Source organism: Ovis canadensis, chromosome 13, assembly GCF_042477335.2.
Source record: "Ovis canadensis isolate MfBH-ARS-UI-01 breed Bighorn chromosome 13, ARS-UI_OviCan_v2, whole genome shotgun sequence".
NCBI lineage: Eukaryota > Metazoa > Chordata > Mammalia > Artiodactyla > Bovidae > Ovis > Ovis canadensis.
This window is the reverse complement of record NC_091257.1, coordinates 54938288-54966134: the sequence shown is the minus strand read 5'-3', so window position 1 is coordinate 54966134 and position 27847 is coordinate 54938288. Positions and strand designations below refer to the sequence as shown.

General features: G+C 43.5%; 1 protein-coding gene across 9 annotated transcripts in view; it reads left to right on the top strand.

Annotated features, from left to right (window-relative positions):
• Nucleotides 1-27847, top strand: part of RALGAPA2 (Ral GTPase activating protein catalytic subunit alpha 2) — a 277106-nt gene that overhangs the window by 129083 nt on the left and 120176 nt on the right. For all 9 annotated transcript variants that reach the window (XR_011248179.1, XM_069547852.1, XM_069547851.1 and 6 more), the window contains 3 exons: nt 14783-14911; nt 21255-21383; nt 22435-22493. Coding sequence is in view for 8 of the 9 variants with exons in the window: in XM_069547852.1 (XP_069403953.1) it covers nt 14783-14911; nt 21255-21383; nt 22435-22493 (317 nt within the window). In the remaining variant the exon portion in view is untranslated. The remainder of the gene's footprint in view (nt 1-14782; nt 14912-21254; nt 21384-22434; nt 22494-27847) is intronic.

Genomic DNA, 27847 nt, shown 5'->3' with positions numbered 1-27847 from the left:
GGCTGACACTTGTAAATTGGCCATACCTGCTTCTTCTAATAACCCCAGACAGCCTGTATCATGCAGCAATACGTAATGATTGCATCACCTTTTCTCAGACAAAGAATCGTTCTTTGCTGGAAATTTAGACATGACTAGAACCGTATGAGCTATACACAAATTTATAAATATATTTATAGTGAAACATCAGTGAATGTTCAGTTATAGAAAAAGTGAAGAATTAACATGTCAGAGTGGAGACCTAACTTATCTCCTATCCAAGGAAATAGTTCTAATACATCTCTAAAGTTCTTATTCTGTATAGGGAGTGATTGTTCCCCAGGTTTGAATTCATGGGATTTTAATTTGGTGCCAGCAGGATAAAGTGCATATTTATAAAGTTAAAGGACCAGCTAGTGTTGGGAAGGTTAAATAATAATCTTGATGTGTGTCAGTAGAGGAACTTTAGAAGGCTCTCTTAAAAGCTTCGTCAAAAAACATTTTTTTTAAATTGTAGGTTTGTTACAATGAGTGAAATAAGATGAATTGCAGGCCTGCTTCCTAAGGTTTTTAAGAATGGGAAAATGTATATTCCAAGACTCCGGGATTTCAGATGACTTTAGAATATATTCAGCATTTGACTTTAATGGATGACAAGCCTCATACTGGGAACTCCCAGACCTGGGTGCTAGATTGAGCTCTGTCCCCCACCGGCCATGGAGACCTTGTCTGACCACAGGCAGTCAAGTGGATGAGGGGGCCCGGGGACCTCGGAGGCCCTTCCTTGAGCATTACTGGGTCCTCTGATTTATTATTGGGCATTTTATTATTAGGGCCACGTTGTCCTTTCCTCAGTATAGTGAAAGCTTCAATGATCTTTTCCCGTTGAGCACTTTTCCCCACCATAGTAAAGACCAGCACGGTTCTGAGGGTGTATCTGGTGGTACAAGGCCTACAGACAATGCATGTCTGTAACATCCGTCCTCTTATGCAAAGGGCTGCCTGAGCAATGCCCACACTGCAGAGATGGAACCATGCTGAACACCCCGAGACGTCGTCTGGTTTGGAAGCAACTCACAGGGAATGGGCATCCGGCAGGACTTCCAAGGATGGTGGGAGGACAAGTGGGATAGGGTTTCTCAGGGCACGTCGAAGGAGCAAGAACCAGGGTGGTGTTGGTCTAGTGCCCGATGTGTGCGTGGACATGACATGTGGACGTGGCTCCAGGCAGCACTGGAGAGAGCCTTGTTCAGAGCCGAGTTTGTCCCACGGATAATGGGGAGCTGAGCACAAGCGCGTTAGGAAGCTTGGGCTTGGTGATTGTGTGGGGTGGACCATGGCCAGGAGGGCTGATGACAAGAGGCACAGAAACAGGCGAGGGGATGAGGACCTGGTGAGGATTTATGTGTGTGTGTGAGTTTATTTATATGTGTGTATACATGTCTGTGTGTCTATTTATATTGTTTGTTGTTGCTGTTATACTCACTAAATCATGTCCATCTCTTTTGCGATCCCATGAACTATAGCCCACCAGACTCCTCTGTCCTTGGGATTATCCCTGAGAGAATACTGGAGTGTGTTACCATTTCCTTCTCCAGGGGATCTTCCCTTCACAGGGATCGAACCTGTGTCTCTTGCATTGGCAGGTAGATTCTTTACCACTGAGCCACCAGGGAAGCCCTGTGTATTTATATGCTTGTGTGCATGTATGTTCTGTGTTTTGTGTGTGGAATATTGCACCGCAGTGGGGTGTAGGGCTGAATGCTAAGTGCCCTGAGAAGGCAGGATCTGTGTTCATTTTTTTTTTTCTCAAAGCAAGCATTGGTTCAGGAAAGCAAGGTGATGAATTGAGAAAAAGTGGGAGCAAGGCAGGATGGGACCTCCTCCTCACCATGGACACCGTGGCACCAGGGCAGACTCAGCAGGTGTGTCAGAGGGTATACCCAGGAGTGTCCCCAAAGAATTCTCACCTGTTGGGAAGTAGAAATGTACAGGAAAGACTTCCAGGCACATTTTCTCTCCACGTGAGAGAAGGTGTTCTTTAATCCTGTCGGAATTCAAGCAAATTGTAGATTTATTTATAGTTATTAAGCTAGAACTTCCAAAAGTCTCAGTTATTTTATGTTGCCTTAGCCCATTTTGTTACTGTTTGTTTTTCAAAGTAATTAGATGCTTAAAAGCAAACTTCTGTTTTTCTAAAAATATAATTCCCATTAGTTTGAATTTACATTAGTCAAATTGAGTGGTATTTTACTGGAAAAAGGGTTTGCTGTAGCAATAAACAAAACTTTCAAGTTTTAGGTTTGACAGAAGAGTAAATATTTACAAGGATAGTTGGTGTGTGTCAGTTGTCTCCTGACGTGTATCCTTAAGTTAATAATAATTCCTACTGTGTGCTTGTTGTTCAGACCCCAAATGATGAAATGTCTGTATCACAGTCAGTCTTGTATTAGGTAGCATCCACTGGTTTCTGAGTGTTTCCCATAAGATTTCGTGAGAATGGACAAGCCATAGATTAGTCAAGTTTCATCAAAGAACATTCTATTATAACTTGGTTCAGCTTCTCAATGGCCATGGAGACTTAAGATAGATGACTGCACCAAAACAACAGACTGCAGGGCTTTTTCCTTCTCTTTTCAGCTGTAAAACCAGTAATTATTTTCATTAAGCTGCAGTCCAAACCCCCTGACACCTAACTAAGGAAAGTAGAACTATGTGAAAGGTAACAGATGGTGGAGGCTTCAGTGATGGGGGTGACAAGTGTGCTGCCAACTTGTTCCACGGCTTCAAAAGGTGTAAGGTGATCGCCTAGGGGGTGGTCCTGAGAGGAACGGTCCACCTGAGAGGCCAACACTACGCTTTTGTCGGACTTCCCTTCCTGAACTGAAAATGTCTAGACTTTCAAGTACATGCTACCAGTGAAGGGTACTAATTACATCTGTTTAGCCATCAGGGTCTAATAAGTGTCTGCATGACATACATTAAATAAAAATGCAATATAGCAGCTCAATATATGTGGAAAATTAAAAGCTTGTATTCCTACTGAATACGCTCACCATGCAGTGTATGAGCTGGCCTGCAGTTTGCAGCAGAGAAAATGTCCTTTTACCCCGAGGCCTCTCTCTGGAAGGTCCATGGTCTCTGGAAGCCCAAGTCTCCAGAATCTTCTTTAGCAGGCTCTCAGGGGGAGTGGACACTCCCATCAATGTGTCAATTGATAGAGCATCAAAGGAATCACAGGAGAGCTCCCTGAACCAACATGTGTCCTGGGGAGGAGCAGGTGGCCGTGGCCTCTGAGCTGGACCTTCTGGTTGAGCTTTTGGCTTTGTCAGTTTCAGAGCAGGCACTGACCTTCTTCAGTGGCAAGCTCACCCCCTTTGACAGGAGAACAGGGATTCCTGGGCCGTGGGGGAGCTCCAGGGATGTTGGGCGTGTCTGGAGATGTTCTGGTTGTCACAGTGGGGAGTGGGGCATGCTGGCATCTAGTGAGTAGAGGCCAGGGATGTCACACCCTACAGTGCCTAGGACTCCAGCAAAGACTACAACCCGGAGAGTCAGCAAAGAGGAGCTGTGCAGGGACGCCAGGGCAGGGGAAGGGCCAGGCCCTGTGAATTAACCCATGCATTTTGGCAGCCATCAGAGGATGAAAGGAAGCTCCCAGCTTAACCAAGGACAGAAAAACACGTGAAGGTTTAACCAGGGAGATTGAAGCAGGGGAGGCAGGTATTTTAGGTGAACTATATGGAAATTGCCAATGTGGGACTGGTTTTCTAAAAAAGAGGAGGGAGGTACAGTTCCTGTGGTTCAGCTTGTAAAGTAAGGGCTTCCCTGGTGGCTCAGTGGTAAAGAATCTGCCTACCAACATAGAAGACACAGGTTTAATCCCTGGTCCAGGGAGATCCCACCTGCCTCGGAGCAACTATGCCTGTGTGCCACAGCTCCTGAACCTGTGCTCCAGAGCCCAGGAACCCCAAGTACTGAAGCCTGTGCACCTAGAGCCCACGCTCTGCAATAAGAGAAGCCATCACAATGAGAAGCCCTTGTGCCACAGCTAGAGAGTAGCCCGCACAGCCACAAAGGCCCAGCACAGCCAATGAATTAAAAGAAAATCAATTGAAGAAGAAACACGTGAAGTGAACTGATTGATTCAGAATCAACATGAAGAATATCCGAGATGTATTTTGTCTGGAGCCCAATCTGGCTGCAAGGATGCGGCTGTAGGTGTGAGTGCAGTGGGAAGGGGCTCGGGGGGGCTCTGTTCCCCCACGCAGGCCACCAGGGGAGCCGACAGGGAGGAGGTGAGCAGAGCACAGCCTGTGTGGTGGCAGGTCAGCCCACGGGCACAGATGGTGGCTTTCTTCAGAGGTCCGGAGCCCTGTCTGGTGAGAGATCAGGCCAGGGGACTTCCCAGCCCAGTGTCCGGTTCACACCAGTGTCTGGTTCATACCAGGCGCGTGACCAATTTGGGATTTGCAGCCTCTCACACTCTGGGGTAAGTGTCCTAAGCCACCTGGCCAGGCCACCACACCAGCAGACTAAGGAAAGGGGCATCCACTGTGGGGCTTGAGCCCTGACCTTGCATGTGGATCTGTTTCCTTGCATCCGTGACCACACGGGCTTGTCTGGCTTGAGGTTCTTGTCCCATGAAGTAGGGTCTTAGCGGCTGTCTTGGGGGCCTTGGAAAGGTGAGCGCAGTGAAACCCCAGTGCGAGATAGCAGAAGGGATTCCCTGCGACCAGAATCTCGCCTGCTGACCTATAAGATCCTCTTTTAACTATTTAGAACTCGATGAAGATTCTTGAGAAAATTCATGTTTCCTTTAGGCAGAGAAGAAATGAGATGGCTTCTCCTGTTTCAAGTCCTTAACAGTTATTTGGGGGAGGAGGCTGCTTCAACTACATTTGGAAGGGAGGGATATTTTTTTTTAATATAAGAGATTTTTAAGTCATGATTGTGAGTTACGGTCCATCAAGATGGGCCTTGGATACGGGGAAACAACGTCAAGAAGAGCATTATAAATGAAAGTTTTGTTTCTGGGAGGAAGTGCTCTCCTTGTGGGGATTAATCTCTTTTTGTGCGTTGATTTCTTTTTAACGTGTAACAATAAGTGGCAGGGTGGTAATTGCAGATTGTTCAGCTATTAATGCTATTTACTGGAACACAGTTCAGAGAGAACATTGTTTTCTAAAGAAACAATAAACAACAGTTCTCTTTTGTTCTTCCTTGGAAAAATATCCTTTGGTAGGTATTTGTGGGCTTGAGAGATGTTAGCAAAAGAGAACCTTTTAGTAATAAGACGTTAAAATAAAATACCTTTTTTTTAAAAACTCGAGTCTTGGGTGAGCGTGTGCAGGGTGAAGACCCATCACCTGACCTGGGTCCCCCTGGAGGGCTGGCTGGTCCCCAGTGGGTCCCTACGCTCTGGGCCTCACTCTCAACTGTACGAGCTGCCCCCTGCCCCTCAGAGGTCATTGCTTAGAGGAGGTTCTGTCCTGTGATCGCACCTTCATGGGCATCAGGGCTGCGTGTCTAGTGTATACATTCCGGAAGCACATTTTTAAGCCACGGCAGCCACTTGTTGACATCACTTGAAAGTATAGCTTTAAAAATATATTTGCATTCTTAAGTAGCGTGAACGAGGTGAAAAAATACTTTGCCCTTGAAAGCTAAGTGTCGCCCTCAGTGTGGTGTCATGCGTTCAAGGCTGTCTGCTCACAGATGTCCAGGGGGTCCCCGTTGACCCTGAACTCACGGTTTCTCTTCTGATGCTTGGATTTGTGTCCACACCTTGGTCTCTTTCTGGCCTTGATTGACCTCTTACTCCCTGTGTATAAAATGGAAAGGTCGAATGATGACCTTCCAGATCTTCCTTCTCTAAGGTTTTGTGGTCCCAAGGAACACTAAATACACTGTCACGCAGACTCAGGGAATCTTCCCCACAGTGGATTTTGGTACTTCTTTCTGAGAGAATAGGCATGTGTGTTGGAGCCTAATCTGGGTCTTTGCGTGAGGGTGAGGAACTGTTCTGCTTGGCATCAGTAGTGATGACAATTATACCTGCCCTGCACATTGGCCATGACCTTGGGCAGCACCTGAGTGTGTTCAGCTTGTGGTTTTCTCTAAGAATTTCTTTTCAGTATCATGTTCAGTTCAGTCGCTCAGTTGTGTCCGACTCTTTGTGACCCCATGGACTGCAGCACGCCAGGCCTCCCTGTCCATCAACAACTCCTGGAGTTTACTCAAACTTATGCCCATTGAGTCAGTGATGCCATCCAACCATCTCATCCTCTGTCATCCCTTTCTCCTCCCACCTTCAATCTTTCCGAGCATCAGGGTCTTTTCAAGTGAGTCAGTTCTTTTCATCAGGTGACCAAAGTATTGGCGTTTCAGCTTCAGCATCAGTCCTTCCAGTGAATATTCAGGACTAATTTCCTTTAGGATGGACTGGTTGGGCTGGTTCACTGTCATGAGGAGTGTCTATTTCTAGCTGAGGTATTGCTGAGACAAACAGTGAATCTGCAAACAGTGTGGCTGCCTGTCTAGTACCTACATATGTGTGCGTGGTTCACACCCTGGGGCTTCCCTGGTGTCTTCAGGCAGTAAAGATCTGCCTTCCAATGCAGGAGATACAGGTTCCATTTCTGAGTTGGGAAGATCCTCTGGAGAAGGAAATGGCAACCCACTCCAGGATTCCTGCCTAGGAAATCCCAGAGACAGAGGAGCCCAGTGGCCTACAGTCCGTGGGGTCACAAGAGTCAGACACGACTGAGCAACTAAACAATGTGGTTCACTCATGGGGATAACTCCTACCTCAGTGATTCTATAGGTTCTCACGTGGTTAGGTGCCATTAGTGTGTTTCTGATCAGCCTCTTCTCAGTGAGGCTGTGACTCCTTGCTTCTGCTGCAGAACATGGTCAAAGCTATTGAGGATGGGGTGGAGGAGAGCGTAGAGAGACTTGACTAAGTTCGGCCTCTTCTGCAACAAGCAAGTGGTAGCCACAGAGAAAGCAGAGTTTAGCATCGTCCGACCTACTCCCCCACCTCCTAGGCCCTGGTAGATTCTAGGGATGCACAGATGCCTTTGTGCACAGATCTGACTATTGGGGTGGTCCTCTTCCAGAACGAGGTGTCTGTGACCAGTGAGCTGAGTGCTCAGTCTGTACACACAAGACTGGCATAGCCTCCAAGTGAAAGTGAAAGTTGCCTCAGTCATGTCCAACTCTTTGCGACTGCATAGACTCTAGCCCACCAGGCTCCTCTGTCCATGGAACCCTCCAGGCAAGAATACTAGAGTGGGTTGTCATGCCCTCCTCCAGGGGAGCTTCCTGACCCAGGGATTGAACCAGGGTCTCCTGCATTGCAAGCAGATTCTTTACCATCTGAACCACTAAGGAAGCCCGACACAGCCTCTGTGCTCCCCTCCCCCCAATCCCCCCCCCACCTCGTCATTTACCAGCAGCAGCTCCTTGAAGCCCTCGCTTGCTAAAGTCTTGTCGCGAGGGGTTAATCACTGCTCCGAAGCACCTGCATCACCCTCATTAGGCCAGCCTGTTGTGCAAACTGTCATGTTGTGGATTTGAGGCTTATCAGGGTCACGGCTAAGACGGTCCTTACAGAGGCAGACCAAGGCATCTCCAGGGCCAGGGGGCCGGGGTGGGGGCAGCTGGCAAGTCCCTTCTCTCTGTGACTCTCAACAGCGTCCCTCATCTGCTGAAATCGTAAATGTGCCAGGACTTCCTGGTGGGTTTGCAGCCTCCCTTCTCAGCCTCGCAAGTTAGTGGTGACAGTGCACGATTCCATGAATGTATTAAAACCCACTAAGTTGTACTCTCTAAAGCGTGAATTATTCTAGGTAAATTATATTTAAAGCTTTTATAGACAACAAAAAGAAAAAGAGGCAGGTAAGACAGGCTGGTGATACTGCCAACTCCAGTGTCAGAATTCATATAGTGTTTCTTAAAATCAGTTAACCAATCAGTCTCTCCCTTTTCCTTGAGCAATCATCCTGTCTTCATCAGTTTAAAGGCGAGCTGAGTTTTTCTTCTCAGATAAGGGATTCATTGTTAAGCAATCATAAAAAAAAAAAAAAATCCAAGTCTTTCCTATAGGGCTTGTAGTTTGCAGTGGCTTTCTCTGCCATCTGCCTTCTAATTCTGTCCCTGGTCCTATGCATATGGTTCAAGCAGCAGTGCCTGTGACCCTTAGAAGTTTGTTTTGTGTTTGTCACTCTCTGCTTTGCTGTGTCTTCTCCAAAGCACTTTTCAGGGTGAGAAGTAGGAGGTGATTTTATTTCTCCAGTGGCAGAACCCAATTACTCTGTCCTGTCATATTTCTCCTGGCCTTGGTAACATAGTTACACCCAGAGAAGTCACATTTGTCCAGCACGCATAAAAATCTCTGCCTTTCCTCCAAACAGATTACACCACAGTTGGCCTTTTGAGCAGAGAACGAATTGCTTGTACTGCGTATTCCTTGGCCCAGATCTTGAAAGTAATTTTTAAGCTTTGTCCTCTGTGTTTATTTCCAGTGACTTTCTATAAGGGCAGTGCTTATGACATGATCTGTTATGACTTTCTTTTTCTTAATATGTATTTTTATTCGTTTATTTGACTGCGCTGGCTCTTAGTTGAGGCATGTGGGATCTAGTTCCCCTACGGGGGACTGAACCCCTGCATTGGGATCTGAGTCTTAGCCACTGGGCCACCAGAAGTCCCTGTTATGTTTTCTTTCCTTCTTTTTTTTTTTTAGATTAATGAATTTATTTTAATTGGAGGATAATTACTTTACAATATTGTGATGGGTTTTGCCATACATCAACATAAATCGACTTACAGGCCATAGTCATAAAGCCTTATCAGCAAAAGCCCTTCCTGAACCACTGTAGAGCCTGGTGGGGCCAGGTCGCAGTTTGTGGTGTGTAGAGGAGGGCAGGTGCTAGAGGAGTAGAAACTCGGCAGCAGTAGTGAGGGGACCTTGGGATTGAACTTTGGTGGGGTGTGGTTCTTCAGAAGCCAAGACTTTTCTGTCACTCAGCATATCAGCCTCGCCAATAAGGTGATCATTGATACTTAGAAATTTGTTGTCGAGGCACTTAAGGATTGTGTCTGCCTCTTTCATTGTTAAAGAAAGTTTAGATTATGTCTAGGGGTAGTGTTCCTAGTAACCCTCTGCACTCACTTCTTCTGCTAATTAGTAATTCCACGGATGGGATCTGTTAACCAGATTAATGGGATAACCGGATCCCAACAGTCCACATCTTCCCAAACAGAAGAACTTTTCGTAGACTATTATAGAGAAAAGGTGTCTTCTGAAAACTAGCGAGGAAATCACTCAATGGTTTAGCATTTTCCCTCATATGTGAAAGGAGGACTCCAGCGACTTCGCACACATGGGTTCTATTTCTGAACAATTCCGTTTGGCCTCCTGGAAGGTCTGAGTGACTTTCGGGGGGAATAACCGGATCTATTTGCTCCGAGAAGCGGGCGCGAGGCCGCCGAGGAAGCAGGGAGACAGATGGCCAGCTATTGTGTTACCACCATCATCTGCTGGGCCGTGAGCAAATATTAAGTGAATAATATATATGTAATTGGTGTGAAAGTACAGTTGCAACATTTCTAATTCCATGTGAAGGATGGCTGCTTCTTGAACACTTGTATTTCATCGAATGTTATATTGAAATGCTTCTGTTTACAGGGTTAATCCATTTTAAACTGCTTTATAGTGAACGTTTTCCCCCCTTTTTTTGACACCACTGTGCAATATTTTGAATTGAAATGGCCTATAATAGCCCTTTTTTATTTTCCATAACAACACGAGCACTAAATTATAGCTGTGCAATTATGTAAACAATGGAAATGCTTCCAGAATGAATCCTTCCTTTTAAATTTTCATTTTGTGTAATTGTTGGAAGGTTTGGAGCCATAATAAACAAAATTATTTTACACATTTGTCGTTCTAAAGGTCAATTATAAGAGAACTAAAGAAACAGCACTATGCAAAATGAATAAACCAATTTCTGTTGCTATCACCATATGTTTTTCTTATCACTTATGGTTTTTCCAGTTGCTGTGTACATAGCATTCAATTAAAGCGATTCATTTACTAGGCTGAATGCGGTTCGTGTTTATAGAACTGTGCTTTGGAGGGGAGGAAGCAACACGCCTCTGTTTGAATTACCTGATTTTTTGTAAGATCAGCGATAAGAGACAGATGCTCCTACCAGTTCCTTTCCCATAAACCCGAATCTGTGGATAAGCGGTACCTCCATAATTATCGTCTTACAATCTAGTTTTCATACTCAGTGTAGCATGTGTGTGGACTTTTAACCAGAAACGAGAGGAAAATACTAGTTTGGGAGCCCGTTCTTCCTCCTACAGCTTTTCACAGATTGAATTATATTTCCCTTGAACAAAAGCACGTGAAAGAGTTTCATGCTGGTCAGTTTTCAAGAATAAACTTCATTCCTATTTTAGAGTCCATTTTTTATTCAGCTTGTTGTTTTGCTTATTATTTTCAGTCCTTTTAAAATGTGGAAAATAAACTAACTTTTGCTATCAGACTCACTTGATTGGGGTAAACTCTAGAACTCCTTAGAACAGCAGGCTCTAGCACATCTAAAGAAGAGCTTTTCCTGTTTTTATTTCATCATTTGCCCTGTGAATTATATACACTTTGGCTGGTTGCTTTAACACTTTTCTAAGGATATTATTTAAGAGCATCAATTTGTATTTTTTTTAACTTCTGGGAGAATGTAATCTAAGAGGCTTTGGGGGCCACCTTTGAAATGTTTTAAAAAGCTCTGAGTATCAGCAAAATAGCAGTTCACTGAATTCTACAAAGTAAATTACAGAAAGTCAAAAATCCCTCATAGTCCTTCCCTTTTTACTCCACTTACTTCTGTATGACCCTTTCCAGTTTACAAAGGCGTGTGTTCACATCTTTCCTGATACATTCAAGTCCAGGGGAAATCAGCCCCTGCTTGGAAGAGAAACCAGAAGTTCTCAGCACAATGTGGTCTGTCCACGACTACATGCAGGGGGCCTTGCCCCCAGACCTGGGACTCTTTGTACGCTGCCAGAGTCTGACTGCAGAACAGGGCCATTTCCCACAAAGGAGGAGGCATGGAATAGCCCTGAGTTTCACTCTAGGAGCTGTTGCCCTGGCTCTGCCAGCTCTGTGACTCCCAGGCAGGTGGCTGGATCAGGGACAGAATTCTCTCTCCGCCCAGGATGCAAACCACGTTTTTAACAGGGAGAGCCTGCATCCGACTGGAACCTTTAGCAAAAATTCAGTATCCTTGGTTCACTATAATTGTACTGATTTAAGGGTTATTTCCTATTTATTACATAGGCTGGGGCTTCCCATGGGTGGCGCAGTGGTAAAGAATCTGCCTGCCAGTGCAGGAGTCACAGGAGACTCAGGTTTGATTCCTGGGTCAGGAACATACCTTGGAGTAGGAAAGGACAACCCACTCAACCATTTTGGCCTGGGAAATCCCATGGACAGAGGAGGCTGGTGAGCTCCATGGGGTCTTAAAGAGTCAGACACAACTGAGTGACTGAGCATGCACACACACACGGGCATGACACAGAATACTGGTTTTCCAGAACATTCTTATTTACATGGGGGAAAAAAGTGAGTTACTTTTTAAAAAACGACATGGTGTTCCCTTTGGACTTGAATATGACAAAAAACAAACAAAAAAAACATGAGGGTTGTATGTGCATAATTGGTGTTTGAGAAGCACTGTCCTGTCTGGTCTCTGCAAAGGCCTGCTGACTGAGTGGAAAGTTTCAGTCTCAGGATTTCCATCTTTGCAAAGACGACAGCCATCACTGTGCTCGGGATATGTGGAGAGGAAGGCGAGAGAGGGCTCCTCCCGGAAATGGCCAAGCACTGGGTGGACCCCACTCTTCTGGGAAGGTGCAGCTGCTGTCCTTCTAGCACCCGAGTTGTTCCTGACTTCAAAATGTCATCACTAAGATGTAGTCTTCAGGCTGTTGCATTTCAGTGTGGGTAAGTGGAATAAGCCAACATATGGCCCTAAGTTGGCCAACTGGCCACACAGTCCCCCCCTTTAACCCCCACGTTAACCCCGGCCCAGCGCTGCTGTATCTGGCGGCTCCGCTTCTCCTGGGGGCCGCCTTCCGTGGGTGGCGGGCAGGCCAGGCCAGCCATCTGTCATCTTGCCCTCTCTTTCCAATCTTCTCGCCCATAGAAACAGGTTCCGTTGAAGAGCCTGGCTGCAGTCCAGGGGGTGGGGAGCCTGGGACTTGATCTTGCTGCCCGCACTTCTGCTGTCTTCAGCACTGGTGGCAACTTACTTTTTGGAATGCCCCATTTGCAGCTCGTTGCCCTGACATATCTGAAACTTGTGAAGCGAAAATGGATTTCATGTATAAATTCTGGCTTTAGCTTGTTAAAGGATTTTGTTCCTAATTCCCATAAACTCATCCCAGAAAACCCTTTCTTAAAATTAAACCTCTCAATTCCAGTGGTTTAAAAAAAAAAAAATCTGTGATTTAAGTGTGTGCTAAAGATGTTAAAAATCCACAGGGATCAAGGCTCAGTTCCTCCTCTCAACAGATGGAATGAAGGCAAACCTAACCAAGTTAGCATCATGGTTGTTTGCATTATTAATCTTCCCATGCATGGCATTCTGCTACCTGGCAAGCCAGGTTTGCACGAATCCTTTCGTGGCAGCAGATGTCAACAGAAGAGCACTTCCATCTGCTGCCTGAGACCTTGATGCCTGATACCCCTCGACGAGGCCCAGCGCAGAGTGTACCTCTGTGAGTAATTACAGGTGTGTGGTGAGGAGCCCAGGGCATTAATCAGAGGCTTCATTATGAAAAAGGTGGATCTTTTGTTCCGCTTCTGGAGCGAGAGTTGACCACACACTTTCTAAACTGCAGTGTCCATCTGCTCAGCTCCTAGAATGTTTGCCTTGGCTGATGTGGACACTGACATGTATCAAAGGACGTGATTACAGCAGGTTTAAACATTAACCCTGGAGAAGCGTGGTTCGGGTTTTTCTTTCCTTTCCTCCTTCCTTCCTCCCTTTTATCTGCTTATTTATCTGTTTGATCTCTCTATTTTTCAGTATCAGAAAATGACTGCTGAAATGCTAAAACCTTGCATTAGTAGTTGTGAAGTAATTTGCCATATAAGAGTCTTAATAGAGTAGGCACTGCACAGTCATTTTTAAAGGACATAAACATAATGATTTGTAGACACTGAGTGAGCTGACTGTGTAAGGAAGAAACCATAGAAAAATGTTTTGTGAACACCGGAAAATTTTCTTTTACCATTACAAGTTTTTCACTGCGGTTATTTTTATTATAAAGGACTTAACCTGTTAGGATGTAGCACATTGCTACTCCTTTACTCTAATTTAATCAAGTTAAATTGGGATTATCTTAAGGATTTTGAAATAGCCACCCTGAAATTTTAGGAAGGTTTTGGGGATGTTTTCTGGTGTGTTTTTCTTCTTACTCCTACTTTTGGGGACTAATTCTAGGTTATGTAACTGCAAGTCACATACCTGTAGCACTTCAGTACATTTGATAAATCCACTTGGCCTAGAACAGCATGAAAACAGTTTGTGGTTTTCTTACTAATCCTCTTTGCACACAAACACTCACACAGATGGCTTCAGAGATGTGGCCCAGCCGTGGATGGCAGGAATGCTGTCCAGGAGGGGAGCGGTGGTCTGCCGTGGGCTGGAATGGGGTGTCAGTCTCAGAACAGAGCTGGCAGGCAGGGGCCAGCTGGCCACCCACCAGTGAGAAGCCTGGTGTCCGGGGGAGATCATCCACTCGCTGTACCGGGCACAGCTGTCTCACCATCCACTTCTACCCAGAGCGCTGCGCACTATGTGATCCATCCCAGCAGGACCTCATACCCTCTCCACTCCCACTGTTTCACTCTTACAGTCACCCAAGGAGTGAAGTTTCCGTCTCTGCCGACTCGAGGAGTTTGTCATAGAATAGTGTGCTTTGACTTTCATGAACTGAAGAAGTTGAGAACTGACAGCTGCTTGCAGGTTTCATATATTCATCTACTTCCATACTCCTCAGATGGTAAAAAGTCTGCCTGCAGTGCAGGAGACCTGGGTTCAATCCCTAGCTCAGGAAGATCTCCTGGAGGAGGGCATGGCAATCCACTCTAGTATTCTTGCCTGGTGAATCCCATGGACAGAGAAGACTGGGGGGCTACAGTCCCTGGGGTCGCATAGAGTCAGACACGACTGAGCAACTAACACACAGCACACACAAAGACTCCTGTAGCTTGTCCAGGGAGCTTGCCTCTGCCTGAAAAAGGCAGAAGCGTCTAGTCCCAATGCCACGATTTAGATCTTAGACAAGTCACCCTACGAATGGTTTAGCATCTCCATTCTCTTACCTGTAAAATGAATATAGTAGCTCTGGACTAACTCATCTCCTAGAACCTTTCTCACTGAAAAAGTCCCACGAGTCTGTGTTCTCTTAGATAATCACACAGTAGCCTTATGTACCAGGCTTCCCTTGTGGTTCAGCCATAAAGACTCCACCTGCAATGCAGAAGTCACAGGAGAGACGGATTCAATCCCTGGGTCGGGGAGATCTCCTGGTGGAGGGCAAGGTAACCCACTCCAGTATTCTTGCCGGAAAAATGCCATGGACAGAGTAGCCTGGCAGTCCATAGTGTTGTAAAGGGTCAGACACAACTGAAACCGAGCCCAGTCATATGTACAGATGAACTGATGACTTTGGAATTGTGGTCTTGAAAGTTACAGTGGTGTTTTCTTCTCTCCCTTTCTAGGATATCCTAAATACCATCATAAGGCACTTCCCGCCCCGCTTCTTCTCCCTGGGTTTGCCTGGCTTCTCCATGCTGGTGGGGGATTTCATCACGGCTGCTGGCAGGGTCCTCAGTGCAGACACGCTGGCGGTGAGTGTGACAATGCTCAACACCCGGCTCCCAGGAGGGTTCCCGGTGGCTAACAAGGTTCAGATTTCTCCACTCCTAACAGGTGTTGACTCATTAGTGCAACGTGAAACCGGGCTCTCGGGTAGATGCCCTGGCAGCTGATGTGTGAAATTGTAGGATAAGATGACACGCTGGTGGTGGAAAGGCGTTTCATCAAAAGGCCAGAGTGTGAGAAATCATATCCTCACTAATATCTCAGCACATTTGCACAGTGAGAAGCAGGACTCGCCTCCTAGAATCTCATTAGCATTTTCCAGTAAATGGTGGCGCAGACATGGACGTCTGTGTTCAAGGGAGAATCTTAAGTATACATACTCAATGAAGCTTTTTTCTTGTTATTAAGTCTTAGTTATTGTAAGTCTAATAGAAAATATGTTCTTAAAATACAAACTTAGAAATTTTAAATCTTTAACCAAAAAATTGATACATATCTTTTTGTTCATATGGCTTAAAACTCAGGCAGCATCATATACTAAAAAACTAGAAGCTAGTGGACTAAATGAGCATTAAGGGCTACAAAAAGAACTTATTTGTAACCTCAATGTTTACCTCCTAATACTGTTATTATTAGGACAAGGTATTAATGCCTTTGAATGAAGATTCTTATCTGTTTTAGTTTAAAGGCTTTCACATCTGTACTTGTACACATCTGTGTTCTGTGCGGCTGTTACCTGTCCAGACCTATTTTTCCCCTCTTCAAATGGCTTTCCTGGTCGCTCAGATGGTAAAGTATCTGCCTGCAATGCAGAAGACCTGAGTTTGATCCCTAGGTCAGGAATATCCCCTGGAGAAGGAAATGGCAACCCACTCCAGTACCCTTGCCTGGAAAATCCAATGGACAGAGGAGCCCTCTAGGCTACAGTCCATGGAGTTGCAGAGAGTTGGACACAACTTCAATTCAAATGGTGTAAATAAATTAGTTTTAATGTTTGTCATGACTGGTATTAAAATCAATGTGAGTATCCAGCTACCTAAGTTTTTTTTTAACACATTGTTACTTTTTCATTCTCCTTATTTCTTTTTCTCAGGGCAAATTCAAACTCCAGCCCTGGATTTTAAATTAAATTGTTTCTTAATACTTTGTATCACTGGTATTTCATGCTGGCACCTTCATGCAATTTTTCTTATAGAGATAAATTAAAAACAAAGGGGAGGAAAGAGAGATGAGAGCAAAAGGGAAGGATGAGTGGAAAGATGGAAGGAAAATGTTGAATTTGACTTTTTTTGTAAAGATTATGACAACTTTTCATACTTATTTCTAAAAAAGATTATAGGATAATCTTCTCTAAGAATCTCCTAATTTATTTTTAATCATTCAAATCTGCATTGAAAAATCTTTGGAAAAAAATTGAAAAAACTTTCAGAAAAAAAAAAAGCATTGGAAAAAGAGGATAGAGGAAGGAAAATCATATATTATTGAAATTTTATTTACTTGCTCTGAGAGTTTCCTGTGAAAATGCAGGTGCCCTTTCTAGTGATAATTTCATGCATGATGGTCATTCTCAGTGAAAATTTATCTTTTGGCTAGATGAGTTATTAAAGTAGCCTTCCAAAACATTTTTTAAAGAGAAAGAGAGAAAATATGAGAATGTGAATGTAAGAGTTACATTGCATAAAGAGACAGTACCTCTTCAAATTGCTTTGAATCACTGCAGCTTATTAATATCAGGTAAGGTGGTGACTCAGTTGGTAAAGAATCCACATGCAATGCAGGAAATGTCTTGCAATTCAGGAGACACAGGTTTGATCCCTGGCTTGGGAAGGTGCCCTATAAGAAGGAAATGGCACCCCACTCCAGTATTCTTGCCTGGAAAATCTCATGGACAGAGGAGCCTGGTGGGCTACAGTCCATGGGATAGCAAAGAGTTGGACACGACTTAGTGGCTAAACCACCACCACCACAGCCTTAGTTTAAACTTGAGGTTTAAAATCATAAGGGAACCAGTGAGAGGTGTTTCGATGGGGCCACAGCTGCTTAGTCAAAATTTTGAGTTAACACAAGTCAGCTGCTCCCTCTGGAGGGCACAGAGGTGGAATGACACAGTGTCTTGAATTTGCTTTATTGAAAATAGTAACTTTTTTTTAAGTTTTTTTTTCTTTTTATTTTTAAAATGGGCCACTTTTTAAGCCTTTATTGAATTTGTTACAATATTGCTTCTGTTTTGGTATTTTGGGTCACAAGGCATGTGGGGTCTTAGCTCCCTGACCAGGGATTGAACCTGCACCCCCTAATTTGGAAGGCAGATTCTTTTTTTAAAATTAATTTATTTATTTCAGTGGAGGCTAATTACTTTACAGTATTGTGGTGATTTTTGCCATACATTGACATGAATCAGCCATGGGTGTACATGTGTCCCCTGATCCCAAACGCCTCTCCCCATCCCATCCCTCAGGGCTGTCCCAGTGCACTGGCTCTGAGCGCCCTGTTTCATGCATTGAACTTGGACTGGTCGTCTGTTTCACATATGGTTATAAACTTGTTTCAATGCTATTCTCTCAAATCATCCCACCTTGCCTTCTCCTACAGAATCCAAAAGTCTGTTCTTTATATCTGTGTCTCTTTTGCTGTCCCTAATATAGGGGTGTTGTTACCATCTTTCTAAATTCCATTTACATGCATTAATATACTGTATTGGGTTTTTTTCTTTCTGATTTACTTCACTCTGCATAATAGGCTCCAGTTTCATCCACTTAATTAGAACTGACACAAATGTGTTCTTCTTAATAGCTGAGTAATATTCCATTGTATATATGTACCACAACTTTCTTATCCATTTGTCTGCCAATGGACATCTAGGTTGCTTCCATGCTCTAGCTATTGTAAACAGTGCTGTGATGAACACTGGGGTACACGTGTCTCTTTCAATTCTGGTTTCCTCAGTGTGTATGTCCAGCAGTGGGATTGCTGGGTCATATGGAAGTTCTATTTCCAGTCTTTTAAGGAATCTCCACACTGTTTTCCATAGTGACTGTACTAGTTTGCATTCCTACCAACAATGTAAGAGGGTTCACTTTTCTCCACACCCTCTCCAGCATTTATTGCTTATAGACTTTTGGATAGCAGCCATTCTGACTGGTGTGAAATGGTATCTCATTGTGGTTTTGATTTGCATTTCTCTGATAATGAGTGATGTTGAGCATCTTTTCATCTGTTTGTTAGCCATCTGTACGTCTTCTTTGGAGTAACATCTGTTTAGTTCTTTGGCCCATTTTTTTGATTGGGTCTTTTATTTATCTGATATTCAGGGGCATGAGCTGCTTGTATATTTTTAAGGTTAATTGTTTGTCAGTTGCTTCATTTGCTATTATTTTCTCCCATTCTGAAGGCTTTCTTTTCACCTTGCTTATAGTTTCCTTCATTGTATCAAAGTTTTCTTTTTTTTTTTTAATTTTTTTTATTTTTTTAATTTTAGTTTTTTATTTTTTAAATTTTAAAATCTTTAATTCTTACATGCATTCCCAAACATGAACCCCCCTCCCACCTCCCTCCCCCTAACATCTCTCTGGGTCATCCCCATGCACCAGCCCCAAGCATGCTGCATCCTGCATCAGACATAGACTGGCGATTCAATTCACATGATAGTATACATGTTAGAATGTCATTCTCCCAAATCATCCCACCCTCTCCCTCTCCCTCTGAGTCTAAAAGTCCGTTATACACATCTGTGTCTCTTTCCCTGTCTTGCATACAGGGTCGTCATTGCCATCTTCCTAAATTCCATATATATGTGTTAGTATACTGTATTGGTGTTTTTCTTTCTGGCTTACTTCACTCTGTATAATCGGCTCCAGTTTCATCCATCTCATCAGAACTGATTCAAATGAATTCTTTTTAATGGCTGAGTAATACTCCATTGTGTATATGTACCACAGCTTTCTTATCCATTCATCTGCTGATGGACATCTAGGTTGTTTCCATGTCCTGGCTATTATAAACAGTGCTACGATGAACATTGGGGTACATGTGTCTCTTTCAATTCTGGTTTCCTTGGTGTGTATGCCCAGAAGTGGGATTGCTGGGTCATAAGGTAGTTCTATTTGCAATTTTTTAAGGAATCTCCACACTGTTCTCCATAGTGGCTGTACTAGTTTGCATTCCCACCAACAGTGTAGGAGGGTTCCCTTTTCTCCACACCCTCTCCAGCATTTATTGCTTGCAGATTTTTGGATCACAGCCATTCTGACTGGTGTATCAAAGTTTTCAATTTTAATTAGGTCCCATTTGTTTATTTTTACTTTTATTTCCATTACTCTGGGAGGTGAGTCACAGAGGATCTTGCTCTGATTTATGTCAGAGTGTTCTGCTTGTGTTCTCTAGGAGTTTTATAGTTTCTGGTCTTGTATTTAGATCTCTAATCCATTTTGAGTTTCTTTTTGGCTATGGTGTTAGAAAGTGTTCTAGTCTCATTCTTTTACCAGCTTTCCCAGTACCACTTGTTAAAGAGATTGTCTTTTCTCCATTGTATATTTGTGCCTTCTTTGTCAAAGATAAGGTGTCTGTAGGTGCGTGGATTTATCTCTGGGCTATTTTCTTCCATTGATCCATATTTTTGTCTTTGTGTCAGTACCGTACTGTCTTGATGACTGTAGCCTTGTAGTATAGTCTGAGGTCAGGCAGGTTGATTCCTCTAGTTCCATTCTTCTTTCTCAAGATTGCTTTGGCTATTCGAGGTTTTTTTGTGTTTCCATACAAACTGTGAAATTATTTGTTCTAGTTCTATGAAAAATACTGTTGGTAGCTTGATAGGGATTGCACTGAATCTATAGATTGCTCTGGGTAGTATACTCATTTTCACTATATTGAATCCTTCTGATGCATGAACATGGTATATTTTTCCATCTATTTGTGTCATCTTTGATTTCTTTCATCAGTGTTTTATAGTTTTCTATATATAGGTCTTTTGTTTCTTTAGGTAAATTTATTCCTAGGTATTTTATTCTTTTCATTGCAGTGGTGGATGGGATTATTTCCTTAATTTCTGTTTGCTCATTGTTAGTGTATAGGAATGCAAGGGATGTCTGTGTGTTAATTTTATATCCTGTAACTTTACTATATTCGTTGATTAGCTTTAGTAATTTTCTGGTGGTTTCTTTAGGGTTCTCTATGTAAAGGATCATGTCATCTGCAAACAGTGAGAGTTTTACTTTTTCTTTTCCATATGGATTCCTTTTATTTCTTCTTCTTTTCTGATTGCTGTGGCTAAAAATTCCAAAACTATGTTGAATAGTAGTAGGGAGAGTGGGCACCCTTTTCTTGCTCCTGACTTTAGGGGAAATGCTTTCCATTTTTCACCATTGAGGGTAATGTTTGCTTTGGATTTATCATAATTTTGGCTTTTATTATGTTGAGGTATGTTCCTTCTATGTGGAAGGCAGATTCTTAACCACTGGACCACTAGGGAAGTCTCAAAAGTGGAAAGTTTTAAACAAATATTAAATATTGAAATGAAAAAATGAAAAGGAAATGAATGAGGCAAGAGTGGTAACATCTTGCATCTAGGCGTTGGGTCCATGGATATCACATTTTTCCACTTATACATTTAGAAATTTTGTTAACATGAAAATAGGGAAAAGTAAGAGCAGAGAGGAGAGGGCAGTACTGGAGGCAGGGGGCATCACGCAGTCACAGGACCCCATGGCAAGGATGAGCCTGTTGGGGTGAGATGCCTTCTGGACCCCGAGCAGAGACAGCAGACACGTCGTCAGGTCTACAGATGTGGACTCAGGAAGGAAGCCTGGGCTACAGAGAGGTGGTGGTGGAGAGTTAGCCACATGGAGGAGGCATTTAAAGCCTCAGGTCTGGATGTCCTGGAGAAGTGAGTATAGGTCTAGGAAGGGAGATGGCCAAGAACTGGGCTCAGCACCCCGGAGTCCAGATCCTGAGAAATGAGGGGTTCCAGCACGGGGACTGTCAAGCCCCCTCTGCAATCCACTAAGGTGTCTGACTGATGGAAGGGCTCTCTGGAGCACGGGAGCTGTTGGCCACATCCCCTGCCATGACGGGTCAGGTGAGACCAGGCCTGGATGGTGACTGGTGTGGGTCTTGCCTTCTGGAGGTTGTGTAACAAGAAGCTGTGAGCTCCCTGACCGTCTTCAGCAAATCTGAACATTTTGCTGTTAGTCGTTTAAAATCTTTGTATTTAAAACATGCAGTAAAACAGTAAACATATAGTGACTTCATCCCTGAGACCATTGCCCCAGCAGAGCTGTCTCGAAGCCGTGGAAAAGTAAAACATGTTGTCGCTTATCTAACATTTCTAACAAAAAGGCCAGTGTGTGTCTCATTCCCCTTTCCTGTGTGCAGGCACCTCGTTCGGAAGCCCTCACCATTCTCGGGTCTCTGGTCTGCTTTCCGAACACCTACCGCGAGATCCCCCTGCGGCAGCCAGTACCTGAAGTTGCTGAAGTCGCCACGGGAGCAGAAGATGTCAAGGTACGTGATGCCATGATGGAATCTCAGGTCAGCATCTTCTCACTCGACCTGTGTGGTTCTGTGGTTCCCTCTTCCATTATTAAGCTCTGTGCTGCTTATCCCTGAGAGTTTTGCTCAGTCCTTTAGATATATCAATAGTTGTTTTTTTTTTAGAACATTAGTTTTGTGGGATTAAATGAGCTAGATGCAGAGTGTGCTACAGTTGTAACTGATGGCTAGGTTCTGTGGTATTTTTTCTTAGATCTGTTTATCATCCCTGTGGATCATAATTTTGTAATGAACCATTCTTTGTGATAATTTTATTAGTTTAATTAGGCTGCATTTGTGTATCAAATGAATTTATAAGAAATAATTGAAATATTCAATTCCATTATTGGCCTGATTAAATACTACTAATATTTGAAGTTCTAAATTATTCCTTGGAGAATAAAGCTGATTTTTTTCCTCAGCGACTTTGGGGCAATCAAAGATGGCTTTCAAATCAATCAATCAATTTGTGTATCTATAGTACCCATGAATAATATGTAATTCAGTGTACAGTATATAATCCAGGTAAAAAGAAAACTGAGTTGTTTTTTTTTTTTTCCTATGCGTGTGTGCGTGCTCAGTCACTTTTAGCCATGTCCAGCTCTTTGCGACCCCATGGACCACAGCCCTCCGGGCTCCTCTGTCCATGGGACTTTCCAGGCAAGAATGCTGGAGTGGGTTGCCATGTCCTCCTCCAGGGGATCTTGCTGACCTAGGGATCATGCAGAATCTTTACCTGAGCCACCGGGGAAGCCCAGGAAGAATCATTTGCTCTGCTCAGTTTTTGTTGTGTACAAAGAAATGCTCTTCTTTAGAGGGCTTTAGATCCCGGGGAGCCCTCCCCCATCTGAGAGCACCATGGCGCTTCCCCAGGCCCTCTGTGTCCTTCCCTAGGTTTCCTTGATTGGGGGCTCTGCCCTCCTCAGTCCTTCAGTGGCCCCAGACTGCCTTAAAACATGGACAGAACATGTGGGAAGTCAACTACTAAGCAAGGTTTTTACTTTCCTTCATTTTGTGTTTTTAGCACTGCCTCATAAGTATCTTACTGAAGAATGCCACAGAGGAGCCGAGTGAGTGTGCAAGGTAAGTGTTGCAAGAAAGGTGAACTTGTTCAGAATTTTAAGATACACATTCACGCAAACTCAGTGTTAAAAAATGCTGTCTTTCCACTTTACTTTTAGACTAAGAAGTACAGTAAGAATTATGTGGGGGGAATCATTTATTACTTTTTTTAAGAGGTGCCATTAATAAGTGAAAAGTGTAAAGTACAGAAGATTATGCTACCTGCTGTGTAATAAAAAGCAAGATTGTGAATATGTGGGTGTATTCCCTGATATTTTTAACATGGAAGAAAATGGGAAGATAAACCAAATCTTATAAAAACAATATATGTATAGGGTAGTGATTCTTACTCGGCAGTGGTTTTGTGCCCTGGGAGACATTCAGCAACGTCATTCACCAACATCATTCACCATCTGCTTGCCGATGATACTGAATTTATTTTTCTGGCTCCTTCTTCTAGCCTCTTATATATTCAGGTTTATATATGAAGCTGCCTGCTTGAACCTCAACTTGGATGTCCCAATACATCTAAACTGAACACAACCATAACTGAAGCCTTGAGTCTGCTGTCTTCACCAGAGCCTCACTGTCTCAGGCTTCATCTCAGTATTTGTCACCATCATCTGCCCAGAAGCTTGGGAAAATCCTTGATTTCTCCTGTACCTGCTACATTCAAACCTTCAGCATTCTTGACAATACCATTTTCCCTCTCTCCCTTTAGTATAGAAAGGCAAATTTCTATCAAGCTAAGTGTGGAAAAGAAATGTGAATAATATGGTCAATCTTTTCTTCACGTCAGTTCAGTCTCTCAGTTGTGTCCTACTCTTTGCAACTCCATGGACTACAGCATGCCAGGCTTCCCTGTCCATCACCAACTAGCAGAGCTTACTCAAACTCATGTCCATCAAATTGGTAATGCCATACAACCATCTCATCTTCTATCGTCCCCTTCTCCTCTCGCCTTCAATCTTTCCCAGCATCAGGGTCTTTTCAAATGAGTCAGTTCTTCACATCAGGTGGCCAAAGTATTGGAGCCTTAGCTTTAGCATCAGTCCTTCCAATGAATATTCAGGACTGATTTCCTTTAGGATTGACTGGCTGAATCTCCTTGCAGTCCAGGGGACTCTCAAGAGTCTTATCCAACATCACAGTTCAAAAGCATCAGTTCTTCAGTGCTCAGCTTTCTTTACAGTCCAACTCTCACATCCTTACATGACCACTGGAAAAACCATAGCTTTGATTAGATGGACCTTTGTTGGCAAAGTAATGTCTCTGCTTTTTAGCATGCTGTCTAGGTTGGTCATAGCTTGTCTTCCAAGGAGCAAGTGTCTTTTAATTTCATGGCTGCAGTCACCATCTGCAGTGATTTTGGAGCCCCCAAAATAAAGTATCTCACTATTTCCATTTTTTCCCCATCTATTTGCCATGAAGTGATGGGACTGGCTGCTGTGATCTACATTTTCTGAATGTTGAGTTTTAAGGCAACTTTTTCACTCTCCTCATTCACTTTCATCAAGAGCCTCTTTAGTTCTTCTTCGCTTTCTGCCATGAGGTTATTGTCATCTGCGTATCTGAGATTATTGATATTTCTCCCAGCCATCTTAATTCCAGCTTGTGCTTCATCCAGCCCAGCATTTCAATTGATCTACTCTGCATATAAGTTAAATAAGTAGGATGATAATATATAGCCTTGATGTACACCTTTCCCGATTTGGAACCAGTCCGTTGTTCCATGTCTGGTTCTAACTGTTGCTTCCTGAACTGCATACAGATTGCTCAGGAGGCAGGTCAGGTGGTCTGGTATTCCCATCTTGAAAAATTTTCCACAGTTTGTTGTGATTCACACAGTCAAAGGTTTTGGCATAGTCAATAAAGCAGAAGATGTTTTTCTGGAACTCTTCTGCTTTTTCGATGATCTGATGGATGTTGGCAATTTGATCTCTGGTTCCTCTGCCTTTTCTAAATCCAGCTTGAACATCTGGAAGTTCACGGTTCTTGTACTGTTGAAGCCTGGCTTGGAGAATTTTGAGCATTGCTTTCTAGAATGTGAGATGAGTGCAATTGTGCGGTAGTTTAAACATTCTTTGGCATTGCTTTTCTTTGGGATTGAAATGAAAACTGACCTTTTCCAGTCCTGTGGCCACTGCTGAGTTTTTCAAATTTGCTGGCATATTGAGTGTAGCACTTTCACAGCATCAGCTTTTAGGATTTGAAATAGCTCAACTGGAATTCCATCACCTCCACTAGCTTTGTTTGTAGTGATGCTTCCTAAGGCCCACTTGATTTCACATTCCATGATGTCTGGCTCTAGGTGACTGATCACACCATCATGGTTATCTGGGTCATGAAGCTCTTTTTTGTTTAGTTCTTCTATGTATTCTTGCCTCCTCTTCTTAATATCTTCTGCTTCTGTTAGGCCCACATCATTTCTGTCCTTTATTGAGCCCATCTTTGCATGAAATGTTTCTTTGGTATCTCTAATTTTCTTGAAGAGATCTCTAGTCTTTCCCATTCTATTGTTTTCCTCTGTTTCTTTCTATTGATCACTGAAGAAGGCTTTCTTACCTCTCCTTGCTATTCTCTGGAACTCTCCATTCAAAAGGGTATATCTTTCCTTTTCTCCTTTGCCTTTTGCTTCTCTTCTTTCCTCAGCTATTTGTAAGGCCTTCTCAGACAACCATTTTGCCTTTTTGCATTTGTTTTTCTTGGGGATGGTATTGATCACTGCCTCCTGTACAATGTCATGAACCTCTGTCCAGAGTTCTTCATTCACTCTATCAGATCTAATCCCTTGAATCTGTTTCCCACTTCCACTGTATAATCATAAGGGATTTGATTTAGGTCACACTTGAATGGTCTAATGGTTTTCTCTGCTTTCTTCAATTTAAGTCTGAATTTGGCAATAAGGAGTTCATGATCTGAGCCACAGTTAGCTCCCAGTCTTGTTTTTGCTGACTGTATAGAGCTTCTCCATCTTTGGCTGCAAAGCATATGATCAATCTGATTTTGGTGTTGGCCATCTGGTGATGTCCAAGTGTAGAGTCTTCTCTTGTGTTGTTGGAAAAGGGTGTTTGCTATGACCAGTGCATTCTCTTGGCAAAACCCTCTTAGCCTTTGCCCTGCTTCATTTTGTACTCTAAGGCCAAATTTGCCTGTTACTCCAGGTGTCGCTTGACTTACTACTTTTGCATTGTAGTCCCCTATAATGAAAAGGACATCTTTTTGGAGTGTTAGTTCTAGAAGATCTTGTAGGTCTTCATAGAACTTTTCAACTTCAGCTTCTTCAGCATTACTGGTTGTGCCATAGACTTGGATTACTGTGATGTTGAATGGTTTACCTTGGAAACAAACAGAGATCATTCTGTTGTTTTTGACATTGCATCCAAGTACTGCCTTTCAGACCATTTTGTTGACTGTTGGCACCCCACTCCAGTACTTTTGCCTGGAAAATCCCATGGATGGAGGAGCCTGGTAGGCTGCAGTCCATGGGGTCGCTAGAGTCAGACACGACTGAGCGACTTCACTTTCACTTTTCACTTTCATGCATTGGAGAAGGAAATGGCAACCCACTCCAGTGTTCTTGCCTGGAGAATCCCAGGGACAGTGAAGCCTGGTGGGCTGCTGTCTATGGGGTCGCACAGAGTCGGACACGACTGAAGCGACTTAGCAGCAGCAGCAGCATGGCTACTCCATTTCTTCTAAGGGATTCTTGCCCACAGTAGTAGATATAATGGTCACCTGAGTTAAATTCATCCATTCCAGTCCATTTTAGTTCACTGATTCCTAAAATGTCGATATTCACTCTTGCCACCTCCAGTCTTTCTTCAGTTCAGTTCAGTTCAGTTCAGTCGCTCAGTCGTGTCCAACTCTTTGCGACCCCATGAATCGCAGCACACCAGGCCTCCCTGTCCATCACCAACTCCTGGAGTTCACTCAGACTCACGTCCATCGAGTCGGTGATGCCATCCAGCCATCTCATCCTCTGTTGTCCCCTTCTCCTGCCCCCAACACCCCCCCCCCAGCATGAGAGTCTTTTCCAATGAGTCAACTCTTCGCATGAGGTGGCCAAAGTACTGGAGTTTCAGCTTCAGCATCATTCCTTCCAAGGAAATCCCAGGGTTGATCTCCTTCAGAATGGACTGGTTGGATCTCCTCTTTCTTAGTTGTGTGTAAAAGGAGTTAGGCAGTGAAATTAGAGCCATATAAATGTAGAGAAGGAAGCAAACTAAAAATATGAGCAAGATTTCAAATAAACAGAGGAGAATTAAGAGAGAATATAGTTGTAATTGTGGGTGATAGTAATTCAGAAAAGTTAAGAAAAATAGTAAGGAGTTTCATTATATAAGTTGGAGTGGGATGAGATGGCATGACAGCAACAGTATTAAGAGAGTGTATTAGAACACAGATTGTGAGTAAGATGGTACTGCCGTTAGCTTAAAAAAAAGTCTTGGTAGACAAATCTTCACAATCACAAAGGACATCCTCAGGATACAGAGAACATGCGGAGTCACTACGAGTGTAAAAGAATAGGAAGATGCTAAATGAGGATGTTAAATGATGGATCTCAAAGCAAGAAAAGATCAGAAAGAGCTGTTTAAAATGAGTGTGGCTTAGAACTCAAGGCAGGTGAGTGTCGCTTAGGTTATAAAACCATTTTACTGGTCACTGTGTTCTCCATGGTGCAAGGCTAATAGTTACAGAGAAATGAAGATGTTCCTAGAAATGAGAGAGCTCTGCTCTTATCAAATTACATTCAACAAGTAGGTTAATGGGTCATAAAAAAAAGAATACACACACACACACACACACACATATATATGTACACAGATGCATGCAGAGGAAGAACAGCTCTTAAAATGGTAGAAATATGATGTGGGGCATGTTTCCAAGTTGTACAGGTTGTAGGGAGTTGAACAATCAGAGTCTGAGTTAGGCCGAGGGAAGGTAAAGAGGCTTGGGGTAGAATGTAGGCTACCTGGGGAAGGCTGCAGAGTGAGACGCAAAGTACAGTTTCTAGACTGAGAATAGGTGTAGGAATTAGGCAAGAGGAGAAAGAAATGTAGACAGTTCTAGACCGTCAGGAAAGCGTGGCGCTCCTGTCTAACGCTGGCACCTGAGAAATAAGAAAGGCCCAGCACGCACCTTGTAACCAATGGGAAAGCACAGCTTTTACCCAGTGGTAGAAGGTGACATGTTTGTCAAGGGGCATTTTAATTCATTTGTTCTGAAGCACTGAGTCCATTCGGATCAGAAGAGGTGAGAAGCTAGTGAAGTGCAGTGGTTTTAAAACCTCAGAATAGATGGATTTTAATTGCTGAATTATTTTGAGCACACAAGAGCACTCAGTATGCAGGGCCAGGCCCTGTGTCCGATTT